The 23,851-nt window shown below is 44.5% G+C and overlaps 1 protein-coding gene and 1 long non-coding RNA gene across 2 annotated transcripts in view; both read left to right on the forward strand.

The window, feature by feature from the left end:
* The first annotated feature begins 14,749 nt into the window (after positions 1 to 14,749).
* PARP1 (poly(ADP-ribose) polymerase 1) overlaps positions 14,750 to 23,851 on the forward strand; it is a 53,635-nt gene continuing 44,533 nt past the window's right edge. The window contains exon 1 of the mRNA XM_037895618.2: positions 14,750 to 15,107. Within this exon, the coding sequence (XP_037751546.1) occupies positions 14,988 to 15,107 (120 nt within the window). The 5' untranslated portion in view covers positions 14,750 to 14,987. The remainder of the gene's footprint in view (positions 15,108 to 23,851) is intronic.
* On the forward strand, positions 15,368 to 16,089 carry LOC119565834. The gene is made up of 2 exons (XR_005224836.2): positions 15,368 to 15,654; positions 15,903 to 16,089. It is a non-coding gene; the product is annotated as an uncharacterized LOC119565834 (long non-coding RNA).

Consider the following 23,851-nt stretch of genomic DNA (forward strand, 5'->3'; position numbering starts at 1 on the left):
AGGGCTGCCAGCCAGCCCCACGGGATCCAGGATCAGGGCTCCTGGCCCCACAGGGTCTGGGGTCCGAGACTGCAGGCTGGCGGGGTCCAGGGTCACCAGCCGGCCCCACGTGGTGGGGGACCAGGCTGCTGGCTGGCCCCACAGGGTCTGGGGTCCAGGGTTGGTGTTGGGACTGCTGTCCAGATCCAGGGCAGGGTCCGGGGCTGCCGGCCAGGCCTGTGGAGTCTGGGGTTGGCGATGCTGGCCCCGGGGGGCCCAGGTCGTTGTCAGGGACCAGCATGGAGTCCAGCAGGTTGGGGTTGCTGCACAGTGAGGTCCGGTGTCCCTGCCACCTGGCCCCCCAGCCAGGGCTCCGCTCCTGGCCCCACCCTGTGGAGGGGTCTCTGGATGGAAGACACTGGCCATAGGGGTCTGTGGGATGGGGCTCAGGGGAAGGGGGCTCTGTGGTTCTCAGCCTGTGACCCAGGTAACACATTTGTGGGCCCTGGGCCACATATTTAGGTTGAGGTTGAGAACCACTGGTCCAGAAAAATTCATCCACCAAACAATGTATTTACATAACCCTCTTCTCTAATTTATGCCATATATTTTCACTGTGTTGCATAATTTAGCTCTCTAAAATGCTTTATGTATCATTTGAATGGAAAATAATTTTGTTTGCATTTGTGTTGCATTGCATGTGCTTTAATTACAGGGGTACTGGAATATATATCTGGATAGGCATTGTCTAATGGTTAGAGCAGAAGAGGAGGGATCAGGATTCCTGGGTTCTATTTCCAATTTCCCCACTGTCCTACTGTGTGTTCTTGTGCAAATCACTCAAGAGTAGATTTTTAAACTTGCATGTCTAAAGTTAGGCCCTTTAATAAACATTTAGGTAGCTAAATAAGCGGCCTGTTCATTAACAGATTTCTGGACAGATGCAGCGAAGGCTAACCTCAGATTATTTCTTTTCTTTTTTTTGAATTTAGGACAAAATCCAATTAGTCTTTAAGCAAAGCCTTAGTCGTTATTAGTCACGGTGGAATGCTAAGATTTCTTATCAAGAATCCATAAATACAGGAACCCTGTAGAGATAAAAATATAGAGATTTGTTTAAAATGAATGGGGGTGGTATAATAACTAAGGCTGGGCAAAATTTATCACTGCCCTTGGCAATTTGCCTGCAAACAGATCATGATTTTCTGGAATGAAGGAAATTATTTCAATGGAGCTACATCAGTTTACACCAGCAGTATGTATTTAGCTCTTCTACATTCATGTACAGAATGGAAATCCTGGCTGAGCTCTTGATATTTACATAGAATCCTCAGCTTAAGAGGAAGCACCTTTTGGTTTTGATAATGGGGAGGGGGGGGGAATAAGCCTCTAGGTTTCTGGGTCCAAATCGTGGTCACTTTTACAGGCAATTTAGAATGAAATAGCTTGGAAGTGAAGTAAAGTGAGGAGAATTATGCTGACTGCTATATCACAAAGCTCCTCATCAGGGAAACAACTGGTATAAATGATGCTGAAGTGGAGTGTAGCCTAATGAGAGATTAAGTCACATACTAGGTGATTAGCCATAGTCCTGAGGGAGCATCCCACTCCCACTGCTCACCTGGATAGAACTGCAGAGATTCATTAAACAAAATCAAGTACAGCTTTCACCAGATAAAAAGAGCCAATGTACACAGAAGCAAAGAGAGCTCGGTTTTGGCTGAGCTACTGAAGCAAAGTCCTGACCACTGGTGTTTATTAAGATCAGATGGCATCTATATTTGCAAAAGTAAGAGAGTTCGAATTTTGCCAGGACCAACTTGCACAATGACATTCTCCCTCCCTAAATTCCATCTGTAGCTTCACTGAGCACTGTTTAAAAAGTTGCCATGTCCCATCCTAAAGGTGGTTGCATTTCTGTGGCAGGAGTCTGTAGATATAAGCATCATGTTCCTTCATCCAAAGCACATTGTAGTCTATGGAAGTTTTACCTTTCCCATCCTCCCGTGCATTCATTGCCCATTATCAATAGTACCACTAATAGTGACACCAGATAGACTGTCTGCTCTCTTTAGTGCCCTAGCTCATTCTTCTTACCTCTTCTCCTACCACATTCAGAAAGAGAAATGGAAGTCTAACTGACTCTCCCTGCTTCATACCTTGTGCTCACGGAGGTCCAGCCCCTCCGCCCCCAGTACCTTTTGGTGGCCACGATGGGTAAATAAGAATGCCAAGACAGCTGGAGCGTACATGCCAATTGTCTGGCACACTAGCAGCATCTGCTAGTTAAAGCAAATGAGTCATAGTGGACTGGAGCAGAGATGTGCCCCTGACCATGATTCAGTGATTGGTTTTGGCTCATCTTGGAGAGAAGTCTGATCTGAGAGTGGATCTGGGGATTAGGTTCAGGACAATCTCTAATGTTAACTCCCCTTCTCAGCTTCTGATCCTGGCTTTATGTATATTTGAGAAACTGAATATTTCTTATTCTCTCTCCTCTCTTCTCCTGATTCAAGCTTGCAAATGTGTTTCCATGCTGCTGCTTCCTCATTCATATTGATTATTTTTTTACTAGTGGCATCCACACAAGGGGTCATTAGAGGCCACATTGCAGGTGGTGAAGAGGGACACCAATGCTTAAGGAGTGTCACGAGCAGAAAGAATTGGATGAGCTTTGGTTTCCCAATGTTGAGGCTCACAGGACATTGGGTAGAGTCCACACAAAACTTAAGGCTTGCCAGAGATGAAGTTCATTTCCTTTTTTGTGGGTCCTAGTGCTGTAGTTCTAACTGAAGGATGCTACAATGGCTAGCTTGAGAGCTGGGAGAACCAGGTTCAATATCCCGCTCTGTGTGACCTTGGGCAAGCCCTAAAGTCTAGTATTCCATCTCTGACAGTGGCCAGCTTCAGAGGAAGACTTAAGAAAGCAGAGGTGGGATGATCCATTCCTCTATTAGGTCTCATCCTGATCTCTAATGGTTAGAGCTTCTTAAACCCAGAAGCACAAGGTTTAATCCCATCCAAAATTTGTAACTCTAGATAATCTTGATATACGTGTCCAATCCCATTTTTAATCTTAAATTCTTGGTCTCAGTTGCTGCCTCTGGCAGTGAGTTTCAAGGGTTAATTATATAGAGAAGGAAATATTTTTTCACCCAATCAATTTTTAATTCCCCACCTTTTAATTTCATTGAATGTCCCTCTGCCTATGTGTGCCTCAGCTCCCAAACATGTAAAATGGAGATAATAGCACCTCCCTACTTCATTGGTGATTAAAGATCATGAGGGGATTAGTTCTATGGAAAGGGAGAGGCTTAGAAGTGTGATAGTGTGACATTCTATACCTTGGGGGAGCATACTGTAACCCCCATATTCCTCATTTTCATATAATCGTGATCTTACTTATAAAGCATGCCTTGTAAGGTATCAGGGGAAAGGTTATGATCTTCTGAAAGTCATTTTGCTATCCATATATGTGTATCATTAATGCATATGAAGTTATGAAAATTGTGTTGTATGGTTGTCACTAAAACATGCTGTAAATTGGGGAATCACCCAGATATTAGCTCCCCAGAGGCAACAGCAAGGAAAGTAACTAACGCCTGGGCCGGGGGGTCAAACAACCCATCAACAGCCATTGTCCAGCAAGAGAGCTATAATGCAATGACTCATCTGTATGAGGCCACACCAGGGGAATTGCTCAACCTTGCTTGGAGAGACTCAGCAATGCCCCCCACACATGCCTAGACTTGTGCTCCCCAAGCACATGGACTGAGGGTATAAAACAGAGAGAATGGACACATACTTGGCCCTTCTCCTGCCCCCACTTTCTCTGCAAGCATCTAAGACACTGAGAAGAAGACAAAAAGAAAAGGAGTACTTGTGGCACCTTAGAGATTAACAAATTTATTTGAGCATAAGTTTTTGTGAGCTACAGCTCACTTCATCGGATCAGAAAGCTTATGCTCAAATAAATTTGTTAATCTCTAAGGCCACAAGTACTCCTTTTCTTTTTGTGGATACAGACTAACACGGCTGCTACTCTGAGAAGAAGACAAAACTCCAACAGAGGAGATTGGCCCAGGTTTAAGGAACAAACCTGTATATTAAGGACTGCAATATCTACTGGGGTGAGAAAAACTGCTTAATCTAATTGCTGCCCAGTCTAATAGGATTGAGAGTTTAAACTGCGTGCTTATATTGTATTTCTTTTGGTAACTAACTCTGACCTTTTGCCTATCACTTAATATCACTTAAATCTATCTTTGTAGTTAATAAATTTGTTTGTTCTACCTGAAGCAGTGTGTTTGGTTTGAAGAGTGTCAGAGACTCCCCTTGGGATAACAAGCCTGGTACATATCAATTTTTTGTTAAATTGATGAGCTCATATAAGCTTGCTGCATCCAGTGGGCATACCGGACATTGCAAGACGGAGGTTCCTAGGGTTGTGTCTGGGGCTGGAGATATTGACTAGTGTCACTCGGTTGCACAATCCAAGGAGTACCTTACATGCTAGAGGCTGTGCGTGAACAGCCCAGGAGTGGGGGTTCTCACAGCAGAGCAGGGTAAAGCTGGCTCCCAGAGTCAAGGACTGGAGTTACCTAGCAGATCACTGGTCCAAATAACACCAAAGGGGAACGTCAGAGCTAGCTTTGCTTGAGCCGGTGTTATTGACTGCAATGGAAATTGCTTGTACTCAGAGGCTGCACAATCATCCCCCCACCCTGGATGTGTAACTGACGCCACTGTTTACATCATCAGTGAACCTGCTCAACCCGGACTGCAGGGTTAAGCCTTCAGTCGAGAAATTTGAGATGCTTTTGCACCCACACCACCCACCTCCAACTCCATCTCTTCCAACGTCTTCCTCCCCCAACATCAGGAAGACTGAAAGAAACAGGCTGCAGGCGGGAGGAGCTGTCAGAGCTGTTTCTTGGAGCTTTCTGAGCTGGTCTGTAAATGCAGAATTTCCAGTAATTGAGGAGGGCGGAGTCTATTCTTAAGGGTAAAATTCACCCCATCCAAAGGGTCAACAAAAAGCCTGAGCATCATGTAAGTCCGACTTACATTCTTTTCAGGAGGGGCTACTAGAAGAGTGTATTTTTTATCATAGTTTTAGAGTCCAGGTCCTCCCAGAGCGAGGACAGGTGCACCAGTTTATTAAGTGTATAAATCAAACTAAATATAGACATTTAAGTGTGGTAGTGCACACCCAGCCCCAGTTCACCACCAGTAGATTAAAGGCCCCAATTATACAACCCTTACTCACAGGAGTAGTCCCATTGAGATCATTCAGGCTATTCCCATGAGTAAAGAAGTCAGGATCAGGCCCTAGGTGGCTGCTGTCTACTGTTAAACACCTAATTGGTGGCACTGCCTGCAAAATCCATGGTACTGCGAGGGCTGAGAGAGAGAATGAGGCAGCAGCAAAGAGAGGATAATTTGTCAGTGAACTCGTTTGATCCTCCCACTAAAATGAGTTTATATTTAAAAAAATCTCAACCAGGGACCTGTCAAGCTACCTAAGACGAAAGGGTAGGTAAGGGAAACTCTTCTCCAGTGACTCATCCAGGCATAAGAGAGAACAGTTCTGACGCTCCTTTGGGTTACAAGAAGTAATGTCTCACTTCTATCAGATGCTCAGCTGCGTGGAAATGCTGGCGGAAGGCCTCTTTCCCCACATCATAACTTGAGCCCCAAAGCACCCTGGCAGAGCCTGGTTGCTATGACTCTGAAGACACTGTCTGTACAGCACAAGTGGAAGGGCTGAGCTTTGTGTCATTAAGAAAAGCCGCTGTTGTTTACTAACGGCCTGTTGGGGCCTGATTCTCCTCTCATTCAAACCAACAGGATACAATAGGAGGGATTATGGGAGTTTGACCCTTGTCCCATAATTCCCCTGGCCTCCAGGAGGTATCCCGCAATCCAATGAAAAAACTGCCCACAATGCTGTTATACCAGTATAAGATCTGGTCTACAATTAAAACTTAAGTTGACATAGCTACAACGCTCGGGGGTATGAAAAATCTATACTCCTAAACACTGTACGTATGTTGACTTAAATCCTGGTGTAGATGCAGCTAGGCTGATGGAAGAATGCTTCCAGTGATATAGCTACTGTCACTTGGGGAGGTGGAGTTGCTACAGAGAGAGAAAAATCGCCTCTGTCACTGCAGACTGCATCTATACTATGGGTGCCCTAGCCATGCCAGTGTAGCACCCCTAGTATAGACATGGGTGTGAACTTAAAGTGCTATAGTTATACTGCTGTAACTCCCCATGTGGACACACTTATTCCAGGATAAAAGGGCCCTTTCCCAGTTTAGTTTGTCACCTTGAAAGTGACTTATTCCAGAATTAGTGTGTCCAAACATGGAGTTATACTGGTATAACCACAGCAGTGTAACTTTACCAGTGCGGGTATAACTAAGGGCACGTCTTCACTAGCAACGTGGCTGTGTAGTTGCGGCGTAGCGCTGGGAGAGAGCTATAAAAAACCCACCTCCACGAGGGGAAGAGCTCCCAGCACTGGTGCACTGTCTACACTGGCAATTTACAGCGCTGAAACTTGCAGTGCTCAGAGGTGTATATTTTCACACCCCTGAGCGAGACAGTTGCAGCGCTGTAAAGTGCCAGTGAAGACAAGCCCTGAGCATCAGCTGGTATGGCTACACTGCAATTACAGGTGTGATTGCAGCACGTGTACACATACCCAAGCTAGATTTGAGCTAATTATCTTGAATAACAATAGGATGAGAACCTGGCGGCTTGTCCTGTGCTCAGTCCTTTACATAATGCTGCATGTCTTCAGAGAGACAATGGCCATGGAGTTGGGGGAAGCACTAATTATAACAATGAGCTTCTCACTGACTGGCAGCCCTACGGTGTCTAGAGAAGAAACAACAGAGTATTTTCAGAGGATTGAAACCTTATTCTTTTCTGGTTAACTTTTCTGTTCGAAGTGCCTCAGGAGTGAGATGGTGTCACACTTCTTGAAATTGCAAGAAGGCACCGTTAGACTCTGGAATAATTTCCCAAAGGATGTGGTGAAAGCCTCATTGCTTGACACACTTAAAGCTAGACAGGACAAAAGCCATGGGGAATACACTATAGGGGACAATCCTGCTCTGGCTCCTGGTGGGTCTTTTCCATCTCTCTTTCCTATGAATCCACACACTTAGTTTGTGTGTAGATAGGGCCATCTAGTGGATAACAATGTAATTTTTTCCTACCTAAATATAGAATATTCAAAATATGCTAGTATCAAAAATTATCTGTGCTAATGAATACAGTTGAACACTGATTTTTATGAACTAACTGGGGAATGAGAAGTCCATAAAATTTAACATCTCCAAATTACAACAGGTACGGTGCATACGTTAATTTGTTAATCATTCAATGATAACGTACATAACGAATGAATGGTAACAAATGTTCAATGTGCCTCTTACAGTCTTGTCTGTTTGTGTGTACATAGTGTTCCTGTAGCCACTGGTGAAATAATACACCCATGTTTTGAATGTGCATGTCCTCTGCTCAAGTATACATGCATGTACCTTGTTGATCGATGGATAAGATTTTCTTTTCCCTATCAGGAAAAATGATTCATATAACCACTCACTCATAAGAGCAGGGTTCTGCGTAAATATAATAAAATTAAATGACATTTTGTGTTAGATCCTGTTCTTAAGATGTTGCCTGTATTTCTGTTGAACGTCTGAATTCCTCAGAGAAGGAAGACACAAAGTTTGGGGGCATGTTTTAAAACCTTGGACTATATGTTCTTCCTCTGATCCCACTGTGCTACTCGAATTGATGCTGCAGCAGTGCTTTAACGGTGCCAGTGTAGACAAGCCCTAAGCCACCCTTAAGCTCTCCCAGCGCTCTAAAAAAACCCACCTCCATGGCTCCCAGCACTGGTGCACTGTCTACACCGGCGCTTTACAGCGCTGAAACTTGCTGCGCTCAGGGGGGTGTTTATTCACACCTCCGAGTGAGAAAGTTGCAGCGGTGTAAAGTGTCAGTGTAGACAAACCCTCAGTTACACCAACCTAAGCACCAGTGTGGACAGTGCTATGTCAGTGGGAGAGCTTCTTGGTGCAGCTGTGCCGCTATAGCGCTTCTAATGAAGACTAGCCCATAGATTCCCCCTACCCAAGAGGAGACAGCAAACCATATCCTGAAATTTTCTGTTCTTCCTCCCACCCACTCCACCATCTAAACCTCCATCCCATGGGTGTTTACACAGCAGGGGTGAGCATGTGTGTGGGTGACTACATTCTCACTATACTTACCATTTCAATTGCAAATCATAGGGCAGGTCTACACTACGCGGGGATCGACCCTCTGACGTCGATCCACCGGCAGTCGATTTAGTGGGTCTAATAAAGACCCACTAAATTGACTGCAGATCGCTCTCCAGTGCGACTCCTGTACTCTACCCCTGATGAAAAGAGTAAGGTAAGTCGACAGGAGATTTTCTCCCGTCAACCCCCCACGGTGTAGACCCTGCGATAACTTGACCTAAGGTAGCTGGAGTTGCATAGCATAGGTCGACTTACCGCGGTAGGGTAGACGTAGCCTATAGTTTTCACTTCCTGCCCTGCTATTGGATACTGTTGCTATGTGCAACTAATCAGCTTTTAAATTTCACCAGCAGGTGATGCCATTCTTTTCTATATAACACTTTCAGCATTTACTTCAGAGCACAGTACAGACACCAACTAACTAATCCGTACAGTACTCCTAAGCGGCAGGCAAATATCATCCCCATTTGATGATGTGGAAATTTAGATGGATAGATTAAGTAACTTGCAGAAGGCCATGGAGGGAGTAAATTAGGGTGACTAGATAGCCTAGACTAGATAGGGTGACTTCATCCCAGCATGAAAAATTGGGATGGGGGTGGGGAGTAATAGGCACCTATATAAGACAAAACCCGGAATATTGGGACTGTCCCTTTAAAAACGGTACATCTGGTCAACCTAGAGTCAGTGTCAGTCACTAGTTCCTGGCTCAAGCTACGTGACCACACTGCCTGTGTCTGTACAGAGTTTCTGAAGTTCTTCAGGATCCTTTTGAATAAAAGGTGTTACACAGATGGGAAAAAATGTCATGGAACTTGGCATTAAACTGTCGGCGTTAAACTGAGCCCCACTTCCTTAGCAAGTCAATGATAAATTTTATCAGAGTTTGCATGCAAGAATTTACCAGAATTTACATACCTACATTTTTTTAGGTCTCCTACAGAAATTGTAACATGTCTCTTGTTTAGAGCATTCCAGACTTCTAGAGAGGAAAAAGATTGCATTGCTCAGGCATGGCAGTGCCAATGGCCACTGCAGGACTGCACCAAAATTGCCTTTGAAAATATACATAAAATTCTATCAAAACAAGGTCCTGGTGCTGCACCATTAAAGTCAGGGGTTCTTTGCCATTGATTTCAATGAGCCACAGTTACAGTTGGTTGAAATTCCTCAAATTTTTAAATTCAAAATTTGAAACAAAGTCTAGAAAAATTTCAGTAACATTTCCACAAATTATTTCCTTATTCCTTGACCAGCTCTATACCTCAGCAACCTATTTTGAATAATCAAAATTTTGAAAATAAGGGGTGAAACTTCTACAAAATTGTCTTGAAATTCTCCCTCCTACAAGCACACACACTCTCTCCCTGCTTCTGAACCAGCTCTCCCTGTGACCTAATATTTGCTTGATGGCGTATCTTCCTTGATGGAGGCCTAGACTTGCTTCTTAGCTGAATAACAGCCATGTTAGTCTGTACTCGCAAAAAGAAAAGGAGTACTTGTGGCACCTTAGAGACTAACCAATTTATTGCATCCGATGAAGTGAGCTGTAGCTCACGAAAGCTTATGCTCAAATAAATTGGTTAGTCTCTAAGGTGCCACAAGTACTCCTTTTCTTCTTAGCTGAGTTCATCAACACTAAACTTGTTGATCATATAACCCTGCAGTTATATGGATTTTCAGACTGTGGGGAAAGTGTTTGGGCCACAGTTTGGGCACTCCTAGTGGAAGTTTGTGTAGTTAATCTCCAAACATTAACAGATGAAAGGTAACAGCTCGAGGTTAGCTATTCTCAAGTACCATTTTGTTACTAATCATCCATTCATACCATATATAGAACACCAGCAGGACTCAAACAGCTTGGCCAGCAACAAATGTGTCAACAGAGATTCTGGATTTATGGCTCATTACAACAATTTGTAACACATCCCACTGCCTGCTAACCCTGAATTGACCACTTAATTTTAAGTGGTCTCCCACAGCATGTGTTAACTCCTTGTGTTTAACAGTCTGTCCCAATTTGTATTTAGCTCAGACACACTGGTTTCCTTCCCCAAATCTGAATAAGAGCTTTGTGAAGTTTGAAAGCTTGTACCTTCCACCACTTGTCTACCCTGTCTCTCTCATATCCTGGGACCAACACAACCACAACAATACAGCAAACAAATGTATTATTGTTATGTAATGACATTTCCCAGAGTAAAGACCTGCTGATGGACTCATCAAGATCTGTAATGTCTGGCTTTACAAGCTAATATGCCCAGAATCTCCTTCTATTGTTTCTAGTCTGTATTTGTTTCTGATCAGAAGCTGGGATAAAGAAGATGACAGTTGTTCTTTTGGATTTATATATGTATTGACCGGTCTTTTTATTTTTCTTTCAGCACTTGAACACAAATAATGCATAAAGATTATGAGCAAAATTCACTATTGCTGTTAGCAGAAAAACCTGTGAAATAATGGATTTCTCCAGTTTACTGTAACAGTATATTTTGACTTGGTTACTGAAACCTGGTCTACATTAGAAAATTAAATCAGATTAACTAAATCCCTTGGGGTGTGAAAAATCCACACTCCTGAGCAGCATAGTTAAGCCAACCTAACCCCCGTGTAGACACTACTAAATTGACAAAATAATTCTTCTGTTGACCTAGCTATTGCCTTTCGGGAAGGTGCAATATCTACAGCGATGGAAGAAGCCTTCCCATTGGTGTTGGCAGCGTCTACACTGAAGCGGTGCAGCGGTGCTGCTGTAGCATTTCAAATGTAGACAAGCTCTGAGCAATCCACAGCCACCACATAAAATTCTCACTCATGCTGCAGCTGCCATTGTCAGACCATATTCTGAGACAGGTCTGAATGACGCATAAATGGCATCTGAATGAGTTAGCAGCATATGCCTTCTTGATAGACGTAGAGGGCACTGCTCCCCTCCAAATTTGACTTTGCCTCACCCACTCCAGCGCCATGAATAAACAGGAAAAAATAAATATCTTGTTCTTCCTAAGTGGCTGTTTCTCCATTCTGCTGCCTGCCTACAACACCACTGCTGTTCTCAGAGCTCCCACTCCCCAGAACTTCCATCTGTTGTCTGCCTACTGCATCAATGATGGCCCCAGAGTGCTTGCACCTCAGATCTTCCACCCACAGAACCAATAATGTCCCCAGAGCTGCTGTTCTCTATAGAGCTTTCATCTGTTGCCTGCCATGCTCCCACGGATGCTCCTAGAGCACCTGCTTACTAGCATTCCCATCCACTGGGCGACTGTACCTTTCCTGCCCTCAGAGCTTTATTCTGCCTGCTCTTGGTCCACGGTACCACAAATATCTCTTGAGCTCCAAGTCCCCACTGCATCTGTTCACCTATCCTGACCCTTCTGTTCAAGCTGTGACAGATATTGCAACCACATGTAATATCTTTGGAGACCATATTGTATTAAATGTATGTATCTTTGTGGCCCAGGGATTGTATGTAACTCCAGGAAGGAGAGTTATCACAGTTCCTCCAGGAACCAAAAACAGTGGGGAGACAATTAAGGTGAATCACTTAGATTGTAAACATCTCTAGAGAGGTGCCACACCCTGGGGAGGTTTGCATGTACTGGTTCACGCTGGGTTTTCCTGAGACCAATAGACAAAGCAAGGGCCTTTGATATCAAAAGGCTAGGTTTAACTGGCTCAGGGCCTTCTTTCTCATCCACCAAGTGGACAGGGCCTTCTGTCCAAGGGGGGCCCCACCTCTTACAGAAGGGTTGGAAAGACTTTGGCCTACTAAGGGCCCCATAAGACTGATGCATGACTTCTGGGAAGCTTTTAGCATGCATATGGAATATTTTATTATATGTTTTATATGTAACTTGTTTATATGTTTTATCTGTAATACTTTTACCTTAAGAACACATGTGCTTGTTTAGAAGGACCTGTGTTAACTTGTAACTGCTGGCAATATGCTGTTCACAGCCCTTGGAGAGAAAGCAAAGCACAGGTGCTGGCTTTTAGGCAGACTGGTTTGTTGGGGATATCACAATGTAGGCAGGGAACTGTGCAGCCTTAAAACCCCTGGTGAGAGGGGAGAGAGACATGGGTCTCCACCCAAGACAGGTGACAACTGGGAGCTGGAAACTTTAAGTGGGTGCCCTCGCGGAATCATGGAGAGGGGAATACAGGTACAGCTACTCTGAAACTGTGACACAAACCACTTACAGATAGTCCTTCTCAGTTACTTCCTGAACACTTGTATGTTATTTGCCATTGTGCTTCAAGAGAAGAGCTAGGCTCTGCTCTTCTTTAAAGGAAGAGTGCCATGACTTATAAGACACACTTAGCATCTGATGAGCAACCAGTTGCAAGTAACTAGGCAAATCTGTGTTTGTGCTAGAGACCGGAGAATGAGAGATGACCCAAAGGATGGAAACTGCTGACGTGTACAGTACAGTTTCACGCACAACTTGAAGTAATGGCCCTTTTGGCAGCTCCCAGATTTTATGGCTATGCCTGCAGCTTTACAAGCTATGTTGTCATCTTCTCAGATCACAAAGCAATCAATGGTTGGATACGTGCTTTTGAAACCCCATATCTTTTTATTTTGTTACTGAAGCATCTTAGACTCTGCAGCATTTTGACTCTGCAGCAGTCCTGTATATCTCCTGGGTGTTGGATGAATACCAAATGACATTGTTTCCTCTTTTCCATAATATATGCATTCTGGAATTTGCTTCTTGTGTAAAGTTCTTGGTAAATAGGTCAATATCTACTAAATATAGGTCACCTTATCAGCTAAAATCATATTCCTGCACCTTTGGCAACTGATTCCCTTCCCAGAAGTATACTGAACATACAGTGCCATATCAGGTTTCTGTGATGTCAAGCTTAGGGATATTTAATAAAATAATGCTGTAGTGTAGTGTGAAGGGCAGAAATCGTATATAAATTTAACTTCAGCAGCAAAGTTCTGCAGTAGAACCCCGATTTTACGACACTGATGTTATGAACAACCGGTTGCATAAATCATTTTTCCTGGTGGAAAAAAAACTGTATCCCTCGATCAAGAAGCTACACATATGTACTTGGCAGTGAGTAGAAGGCATGTGCACTCAGAACAGAAGTGTATTATTTCACCAGTGGCTACAGGTACACTATGTTCATATAAGATTGTAAGATACACTGCATACATTTGTTACCATTCACTATGTACATTGTCACTGAATGATTTGCACATTAAGTTACACACTGTACTTACTGTAATTTTTAAATGTTCAAATTTTTGAACTTTTTGATTTTTTGAACACCGCTCTGCAATGCCCAGTTAGTTCATGACATTGGGATTCTTCTGTAATGATCTCAGTCACGGTGGAATTTACAGCAAGTTATGTAAGTTACATACTGACCTAATTAACTATAGTTCCACATTGACTGTACATGCAGGTGTCTACAACAGAGATCAAACCTGGGAGCTTCAGCAACCTTGTTAATTAGGGAGAATGCTAAGATTATAGTCTGTGCCCAGAAGGATAAGGATGATCTGTGCATTCACTACAGAGCCACTATATTGCAAGTGGACACTACCTGAGCTAAACTGAAAGACCTGTCGTACAAGTCAGCAGAGACTACAGGATTTTGTCCATTCGCATCTGCACTCAAGTGACTTTCTGTGATCTAGTCTGGCGTTTACACACACAGAGAGAGATCACACAGGATCAGATTATGCTCCTGAGATATATGGACAGAAGTGCTTCGCTACCTGCAGATTTCCCCTGAATTCTGTGGCGGTTAACATCGAAACACCACCACCCTGGGGCAGCTCGGAGGGGGCTCTCTGCATGTTTAGGTTCCATATGGGGAAAGGAAGCTGAGAATGTGTGGGTGGATGGGTCACGCCAGATCCTAGGACACACATACTCCATCCAACTTGCTTTACTGGCTCTGATGAGTTTCACAGAGACTGTATTAACTCCCCCTGTAAGAGGAACGGGGGAACAGCTGTAGCCATTGGGACCATGCTGGCAGGGAGCTGGGAGAGGGGTTTTGGTTCCCTAAAGCCACCCATGTAGAGGCACAAAGCTGTGATGTGGATGCCACTGGTCTGCTGTGGGATAATGTGGAGAGTGGGGACTGGTAAAGTGTGGAAGGACCTCTCTGGAACCCAGTGCAATTTTCCTCCTCCTGTGAGTTTTACCCCAGGAGGGGCTTGCTGGGACAGTTATAATGGCACATCTATGCACTGGTCTAGAAGATAAGGGTATAAAGAGCCTCAGCCGCTTTAACGTCAAGGTTAAACCTCTCTAGAGCCTGGAAGTGAACAAGCAGGCAATGGGCTGACCTGACTAGATGCCAGCAGACGTTCCCCAGCCTTAGGTGCCCCTGGACTGCAGCGACTCGCCCAGCAGCGCCGCCAAGGAGCGGTATATGCGGGGGGCCGCCCTCCCCCTATTATACAGCGCGGCTCGGGCAGGGGACGCCACGTGACACCCTCTCTTCCCCCGCCCGCCTCTGGCTACGTCCTTCCTCCCACTGATACACCGTAGCGAGCCGGAACGCCCCGAGCCCCGCCAGGCAGCCTCAGTCGATCGCCGAACGGCGGCTCGGGCGGCTGGGCTGAGCCCGGGTGGATCGCGCGGCACTCGGCTCGCGCGGGGGGCGGTCGGTCGGTCGCTGTCTCTCGGCGCTGCTGTTGCTGCTGCGCTGCCCGCGCCCCCGGCCGCCATGGCGGAGCCGGCGGACAAGCTGTACCGGGCCGAGTACGCCAAGAGCGGCCGCGCCTCCTGCAAGAAATGCGGGGAGAGCATCGCCAAGGACTCGCTGCGCCTGGCCATCATGGTGCAGGTACCGCGTGGGCACAGGGGAGCCGGCCCCGCCCACGGGCCCCGCGGCTGCCGCGCCGCCTGCCTGGCAGCCCCCCGGGGGGGGGCCGCGCGGCCCCGGCCGCCACGTGCCGCTTTCCGCCGGGGGCGCGGGGCCCGCCCCATTCGCCCCCCCCCCCGGGCCGCGCGGGCTGCAGAGCGGCCCGGGTGCGGCACGCGCCGGGCCAGTGCAGCTCTTCGCGGCACGTGGAGCGGCGGCGGCGGCCCGCGGGGCTGGCCCTCCCCGGCACGGCGCTGGGCAGCTCCGGCGCGGGGCGGGGCTCGTGCGGGTTCCCAGTCCGCTCGGTCGCCCTGCGTTGTCCGCCGCCGTCGTGGTGGCCGGGATTAGTGCCCGCGGGCCAGATGGCGGCTCCCTGGGTGGTTGTGCGGGGGAGTTTTGGGGGGCGGTGCCGGAGAGAATTCCGACTCGACTCCGGCCGAGTTGCGGCAGGTCGCTCAAGCGCGGGGAGTCGGTAGCGTGTGTGCGGGCCTGCGTTTGCTTGCAAGCTCGCGTGAAGCCCCCTATGCTCGTAAGGAGGGGGCGCTGATGTGGTGGGATGTTGTGCTCTGTGCACATCGGGCAGAAAAAAGAACAGGAGGACTTGTGGCACCTTAGAGACTAGCACATTTGTTTGAGCATAAGCGTCCGATGAAGTGAGCTGTAGCTCACGAAAGCTTATGCTCAAATAAATTGGTTAGTCTCTGAGGTGCCGCAAGTCCTCCTGTTCTTTTTGCGGATACAGACTAACACGGCTGCTATTCTGAAATTTGTCATCAGGCAGAAGAAATGACTTGATTTCCCACTACCCTTACAAGGGTGTATTCGAAGTGCATCGGCTGAAGGGAGCAAGAATACAATGCAATATAAAAGGCAGACAGCATATTAAAATCTCGCAAATTATTGCGTTGTCACAGCTTTATTTTGCTGTGGCTGTTTGATGGAATAAAACAAAGAAAACCTTAAATTGTGTATTAGATGGCTTCCATTTTAATTTCATCGCCCTGTTTGTTTGAATTGAATTAGTTAAATTGAGTTTGTTAGCAGATTTCGCAGGAAGATGTGATTTATTGAGTTGGGGGAAAGCAATAGAAATTCTATCCCTTGTTCTCACAGTCCATGTGATCCTGGACACTTAACTGTTCATTAACTTCCTGACTGGGCAATATTTGTGCTTTTCTCCTCAATATTATTGTTTTGTGAGTTGCTTATCATTTGCTGAACACATTACAATGCTCTGTTTACCTCAGTCTGCAGCTTGGAGACATTTATGTGGAGACAAATAATTGGAGATGGGGAGGGCTGGAGATTAAAACGATGCATACAGTTGAAGTGTAAGCTCAGTCTCCTGAAGAGCTGTGGAGGTTTTTTCACTTACATTCTTTCCTTTTCCTGGGCAGCTTAATGTATGTGTTTAACAATGTTGTTTGTTACTGGCCTAAATCTTCCCTCCTGACAATCTGTAGATGAGTTTAATCTATTTATAGTGGCAGCTTGCATCTCCGTGCCCTCCCTCCCCCATTTCTGCATTTTTAATGAAGTCTGTATCGCCACCCTAGCAGTGCATTCTCACACCTTGCTCTGCTTTTCCCCATGGTCTGATGAAAAGTGTGGTGTTCAGGGAAACTTGTGTTTGACTAGTGTGGTTTAAAAAACAAAACAAAACTGTAACCAGCCTTTCATCTCAGACCCTGTCTGTACTTTTAAACATAACCATGTTTAAATACGGCTTGCCCTCCGCTGCCTTATAGAACATTGCTTCTTACCTGTCTGGAAAGGAAAGAAACCTGTTGGATAAAGAAGTTTTAGCTTAGGGCTTCTAGCCTACGACTTTTAGTGTAGTGCAAGCGTAGGCCCAGTACAGTACTAGTATTATAAGCACTGCCTCCTCTAGTCTTGGTTGGAGGAGTTTAGTGGTGATGAAAACACTAGTGGCAGCTGATGCCTTGTCTACCAAAGTGCTGGTACAGACAGACAGGAATTTACCAAGGTTAAAATGTGCTTATGATGCCTCATGACTTTTTTTCAGTCCACACAGGCAGGAGGAATACATATTATAAGGGCTGTCAAGTGATGAAAAAAATTAATCACGATTAATCGCGCTGTTAAACAACAATAGAATACCATTTATTTTAAATATTTTTGGATGTTTACTACATTTTCAAGTATATTAATTTCAATTACAACACAAAATACAAAGTGTACAGTGCTCATTTTATATTTTTATTACAAATATTTGCACTGTAAAAAAACAAACAAAAAAGATTTTTCAGTTCACCTCATACAAGTACTGTAGTGAAATCTCTTTATCATGAAAGTTGAACTTACAAATGTAGAATTGTTTTTTAAAAAAAACTGCATTCTATTCTCTTAAAGTTTTACGTTGTTTTATTTTAGAAGTCCACTCAGTCCTATTTCTTGGTCAGCCAATCACTCAGACAAACAAGGTTGGTTACAATTTGCAGGAGCTAATGCTGCCTGCTTCTTGTTTACAATGTCACCTGAAAGTGAGAACAGGTGTTCACATGGCACTGTTGTAACTGGTGTTTCGAGATATTTATGTGCCAGACAGGGTGGATTTGGTTTAAATCAAATTGATTTAAATCATGACTCGATTTAATCATGGATTTCTACATAAAAGTGCATTCTTGTTGGTTGTTACCAACCTGAAGATCCTGCATGTTCAGACATGATCCTTTCATCATCTTCAATGCAGCTTCCTCCTGAGAGGGAACACTTCTCATGATGTTGTTTCATTTGGGCTACCAGGCCTTGCATTTTTTTGTTGCACTGTTTGCATTTTGCTCGCATGCCTGTCTTACCCACAGGTAGAGGAACTTCATTAAAATATTCCCAAACTGGGTCTCTTTTACGGCCTGCTGCCATTACAGGTTTTTCCTTCTAGTGAGAAAATGGTATGGTAGATCTCAAATCAATGAAGGCTATACTCAGAAAGACCTCAAGACTTCTGGAGTATGCTGCTCAAACAGTTTCACTTTTGTTTCTACTGCCTATCCCTCTCTTCTCACATTTATCTCCAGACTTCTTCTCCTTGTCCAGATCTATTCCGCACCTAACAATCTTCTATTCATTAAAGTTTTTGAAACTTTGCACTTTTAGAGAGAGGTAAGGGATTGACACTGTGTACACAAATTTGCAGAGGGACAATAGGGTTGAGGTCTGTTATTTCTCACCTCTATATATTATATTATTTATTTATTTAAAAACATTTTTGCTGTTTAACAAGCATGTTATCTCTGGAGACACAACTCCACAGTTTGAGAACTGCAAAACTAAGCATCTCTGATGGTATCTTCTCGACTGAGCACTGAGTCCCATTGGGTAGATAGAAAGATTAACCTAAATAATGTATACAGAAGCTGCTGGAACCCTATAAGGTTGGGTCCCTAATCCATGAACTATTGGACTCATTTACAAACTTTTCTTAAAAAGAAAAGGAGTACTTCTGGCACCTTAGAGACTAACCAATTTATTTGAGCATAAGCTTTCGTGAGCTACAGCTCCGATGAAGTGAGCTGTAGCTCACGAACGCTTATGCTCAAATAAATTGGTTAGTCTCTAAGGTGCCACAAGTACTCCTTTTCTTTTTGCGAATACAGACTAACACAGCTGTTACTCTGAAACTTTTCTTAGACATTACATGAATATATTGTCTCATACTATAGAATTAGAATTTATAATCTCTATTCCATGATGAGATACATTATAGCTCAAAGATATCTTAATTAAAACTATTTTTAGATAGGTTTTTTCCTATAAAAAGCATTTTATAAAAAAATCCAATTGAAATTTTAAAAAATCCGATTTTTAGGTTTTTTTAAAAAAATCATTGATTTTTATCCACCCTGGTGCCAGATGCGCTAAAGTTTCATATGTCCCTTTGTGCTTCAACCACATTCCAGAGGACATGCTTCCATGCTGAGATGGGTTCTGCTTGATAACGATCCAAAGCAGTGCGGACCCACGCATGTTCATTTTCATCATCTGAGTCAGATGTCACCAGCAGAAGGTTGATTTTCTTTTTTGGTGGTTTGGGTTCTGTAGTTTCCTCATCAGAGTGTTGCTCTCTTAAGACTTCCAAAAGCATGCTCCACACCTTGTCCCTTTCAGATTTTGGACGGCACTTCAGATTCTTAAACCTTGGGTAGAGTGCTGTAGCTATTTTTAGAAATCTCAGTTTGGTACTTTATTTGAGTTTTGTCAAATCTGCTGTGAAAGTGTTCTTAAAATGAAATGTGCTGGGTCATCATCCGAGACTACTATATAACATGAAATATATGCAGAAAGCAGGTAAAACAGAGCAGGAGAAATACAATTCTCCCCTCAAGGAGTACAGTCACTAATTAAATTGACGTATTATTTTTTTTAATGAGCATTATCAGCATGGAAGCATGTCCTTTGGAATGGTGGCCGAAGCATGAAGGGGCGTATGAATGTTTAGCATATCTGGCATGTAAATACCTTGCAACGCTGGTTACAAAAATGCCGTGCATACGCCTGTTCTCACTTTCAGGTGACACTGTAAATAAGAAGTGGGCAGCAGTATCTCCCATCAATGTAAACAAACTTGTATGTCTTAGCGATTGGCAGAATAAGAAGTAGGACTGAGTGGACTTGTGGGCTCTAAAGTTTTACACTGCTTTGTTTTTGAGTGGAGTTCTGTAACCAAAAAAAATCTGCATTTGTAAGTTATACTTTCACGATAAAGAGATTGCACTTCAGTACTTGTATGAAGTGAACAGAAAAATACTATTTCTTTTATCATTTTGACAGTTCATATATTTGTAATAAAAAATAATATAAAGTGAGCGCTGTGCACTTTGTATTCTGTGTTGTAATTGAAATCAATATTGAAAATGTAGAAAAACATCCAAAATATTTAACACATTTTAATTGGTATTCTATTGTTATAAGTGCGATTAATCGCAATTAATTTTTTTGAGTTAATCTCGTGAGTTAACTACGATTAATTGACAGTCCTACATATTATGTCATAATCATAGTTTGGCCACATCCATGATTAAACCTGGTTATTTTTGTAGCATAGAGGTATTTTATTCTTCTTTTCTTGGAATGAACTCATTCCTAAATGGCTCTTCGTTCCTTATTTTTTCCTTGATACCAAGTTCTATCTGTAGGCTTGGACAAGGCTGCCTTCTGAAATTAATACTGTGTAATATGCACAGTTAAGTTTCATATTAGAATATTATTGAAATTTGGAGGTCTTTTGCAGGGCACTAATACAAGGGCTCTTTCATCTTTTTGAGAGCTAGGAGGAGGCATTGGGGATAGGATTAAACACATTTAATTAATTTGACATTTTTGCACTATGGAACAAATACATCAGACTTTTGTATTCTGGCCTCCTCCGCTAAAGTGTCTAGGTAACTTATAGTAATTGGAACTTACAATAAAACCTTACTAATTGGGACACTGGATAATTCACAGACAAATTAGTATTCTCCCTTCACGCCTCAGCAGAGATTTAATAATGCCATAGCAAAGTCTCAATCTTAGTAATTAAGACTAGTGTTTTACAGAACACTCACTGGTGTAACAGAGCATTGCAAATAATTAGAACTAAACTGCAATGATCAGATTACATGAACGTTATTTTGTAAAGGACTGTCCTCTTAAATTTATTTGCTTAGTTGGTAAGGGCTTTGTCAAACTCCCATTAAAGTCAAGGCAAAGAGTCTTGTTGACTTCAGTGGAAGTTGGATCAGGCAAAATCCACTAATTCATATTAGGCTTCTAATCATTAGTGGGGGTTAATGAGGTTCTACCATATATGAGGATCTTAGATTATGAACACTATTGCTCACAATAACTCTGAGGTGGAGTGTTGTTCCCATTTTGCAGTTGGGGAAACTGAGGCACAAGGGATGAGGGTAAGTGACAAGGGGGATGGGGGCCATGGCCCTCCCACTTTTTGAAGTGGAGGGACGAGGCCTGTCCATTTTTTGCCATGGGACTCTACCCCCTGAGGCCCAACTCCCCAGCCAGGCCAACAGCTGGTGGAGCTTGGCCAGAGAGTCCGGGAAGTTGTGGGTAGCCGCGCAGACCCTCCACCTGCCTGGGGTGTGGAGGGAGACCGAGAACAGTCCCCGACCCGTGTTCCCGCCCCCCCAGGCTCCCTGCCCAGGGCAGGTGGAGGGTCCGTGCTGGCTCCCCACACTTGCCTGGCTGCACGGCTCTTATCATGACTGGGCTACAGCTCCAAGGCTCCACCCCTCGGCTGGAGTGGGGTTGGGATAAGAGCCTCGCTGGTAGTTGTGAGGAACCTGGGTCCCTCCACCTGCCCTGGGCGGCTGGCTGAGGGGTGGGGCCTCCAGGGGAAGAGTGGGGGGGGGCAGGGCCTCTGGGGGAAGAGAATTGGCCTTGAGGGGTGCTGGGGCCTCCCCCCACTTTTGGGAAGGCTCTGCCACCGTCGTAAGTGATTTGTCCAAAATGTTGCAGCAAGCCAGTGGTAGAACTGGGAATAGAACCCCAGAGTCGGCTGCTAGACTCAGACCCCCGTGCCTCTGCTGGAAAAACAGTGGTATAAAAGGCTGAAAAGGTTCTAAGAGCCTTTTGGCCACCCAAGGTGGCAGAAGTTGGTCAGATTTGGCATGTTTTGCCAAAATACAGAGGGGTAGGAAAGGCCTGGTATGAAAAGCACCATGACAAAAAGGCAGCTGTTTGCTTTGTAACTCACAGGACATTTTAAAAATCGTTCTGATGATTAATTTTTTTGAAAATGTACTGTTACGCTGTGCAGCTTTCTTGGCTCTCTCAGCCCCGTTGTGGAGAGAGGCCTAATTTCTGTTGCTGAGGCCACGCCTTTGCTTCCACTAAGTAAGGTTACATTCCAGAGTTGAGCACTTCACAAATTCCTCAACAGGAGACGTTTCAGATAAGTGCCAACTACCCTAGCTATTGCTAGTGTGATTGCATTCTGATCCAATGGAAGTAGCACAATAAGGAGATCTCTTCTCATTAGGGCATTGCTTGAAAAATCTGCCCTACACCCTCTAGCCTGAGGACTGAGCCTTTTAGCCACTGTGAGAAATACTTGCAGCCTTCTCCCGCTTCCTAAGAGGCACTGATACACTTCTAGTTGTTTCCATTAGATATGCATATCTTGTTTTGTTCCCATAATAGGGATATTTGTATTTATTTAGCTCTGTAAAATACAAAACCTCAGTTTATTAAACTTCCTTTGCATTTTTTCTTCCTTCCTTTCCCCTTCACTCCTCTTCTTTCACTCCTACCACAATATAGCTTGGTATCTTTTTTCCACCAGCTCTTTGATGTCTGCTCTGTTTCCTCTCTTGCCCCCACTTTATACCATTCCTTTCTCATTTTCTGCCATTGTTTGATGTACCCCCACCTTCCTCCATGTTGTTTTTCAATCTTTCCCTCTTCCCCATGCTGTTACTCTCCCCACCATGCTCTCAGCTTACCACCATATGCATGTAACTTATTCACCAGCTCCATATTCTGCTCCACCTCCCCCCCACAGCAAAAGGTTCTTGCTTCCCCTTCAGCAAAACAACTATCAGAGCCCTGCTCCTCAGCAGCTCTTCCAGGGTCCCATCTCCTTCAAAGCTCTCCAGCCTGGACATCTTCTGGTTCCTGCACTTGTAGGGTTCCTTCTCCTGAGCAGCCCTACATTTTCCTTCCTAGCTCTTCCATCAGCCTGGGAGAGAGGGAGGCAGGCAGGCATTTACGCTGCTCTGTGTCAATGCAGCCTGGTCATGTGCCCCATCTAGAACTTGCACCCTGGACCAAGTGAGCTTTTTATCCTGTGCATTAGAACGGTGCTACAGTAGGAACTTTTGTGGTTCATTCAAGAAGGGCTGCATTGAGATGCGGTGTGCAACCAGCCCTAAGATTTCATTTCCCTTCATCTTCAGAATGGAAACTACATATTACTCCGTGCTTCAGTCTGAGCCCACCTGTGATTAGCTCATACTTGTGACATCTCCAGATGAGATGCAAATCCTCAGTGTATCGTATGAGACGTGCCCGTTACTTAGCTTTCCCTTCTTGCTGAAGGGAACATTCTGAGTGAGAAATGAAAGGAATTTAGGGAGGAGAACCAAGTCAGTATCAGCATCAGCACTTCTCCCATTGCAAGAAGTTCCCTACCATCTTAACCATAACAGGACAGAATCTTAATTGCACATCCCATCCACAAATAGCAGCTCCAGAGCATTACATCTCATATCAACAGGATACAGGTTGGTTCACAGGCCTAGAAAACATGACCTATGAGGGAAGATTGAAAAAACTGGGTTTATTTAGTCTGGAGAAGAGAAGACTGAGAGGGACATAACAGTTTTCAAGTACATAAAAGGTTGTTACAAGGAGGAGGGAGGTAAACTGTTCTTGTTAACCTCTGAAGCTAGGACAAGAAGTAATGGACTTAAATAGCAGCAAGAGTGGTTTCGGCTGGACATTAGGGAAGAACTTCCTAATTGTCAGGGTGGTTAAGCATTGGAGTAGCTTGCCTAGGGAGGTTGTGGAATCTCTGTCACTGGAGATTTTTAAGAGCAGGTTAGACAAACACCTGTCAAGGATGGTCTAGATAATATTTAGTCCTGCCATGAGTGCAGGGGACTGAACTAGATGTCCTCTTGAGGTCCCTTCCAGTCCTATGATTCTGTGATTCCTAACTCACATAGAGAAGCACTCACTGACTCCTACAGTGGTTCCTTAGACTC

Source organism: Chelonia mydas, chromosome 3 (genome assembly GCF_015237465.2).
Source record: "Chelonia mydas isolate rCheMyd1 chromosome 3, rCheMyd1.pri.v2, whole genome shotgun sequence".
Taxonomy (NCBI): domain Eukaryota; kingdom Metazoa; phylum Chordata; order Testudines; family Cheloniidae; genus Chelonia; species Chelonia mydas.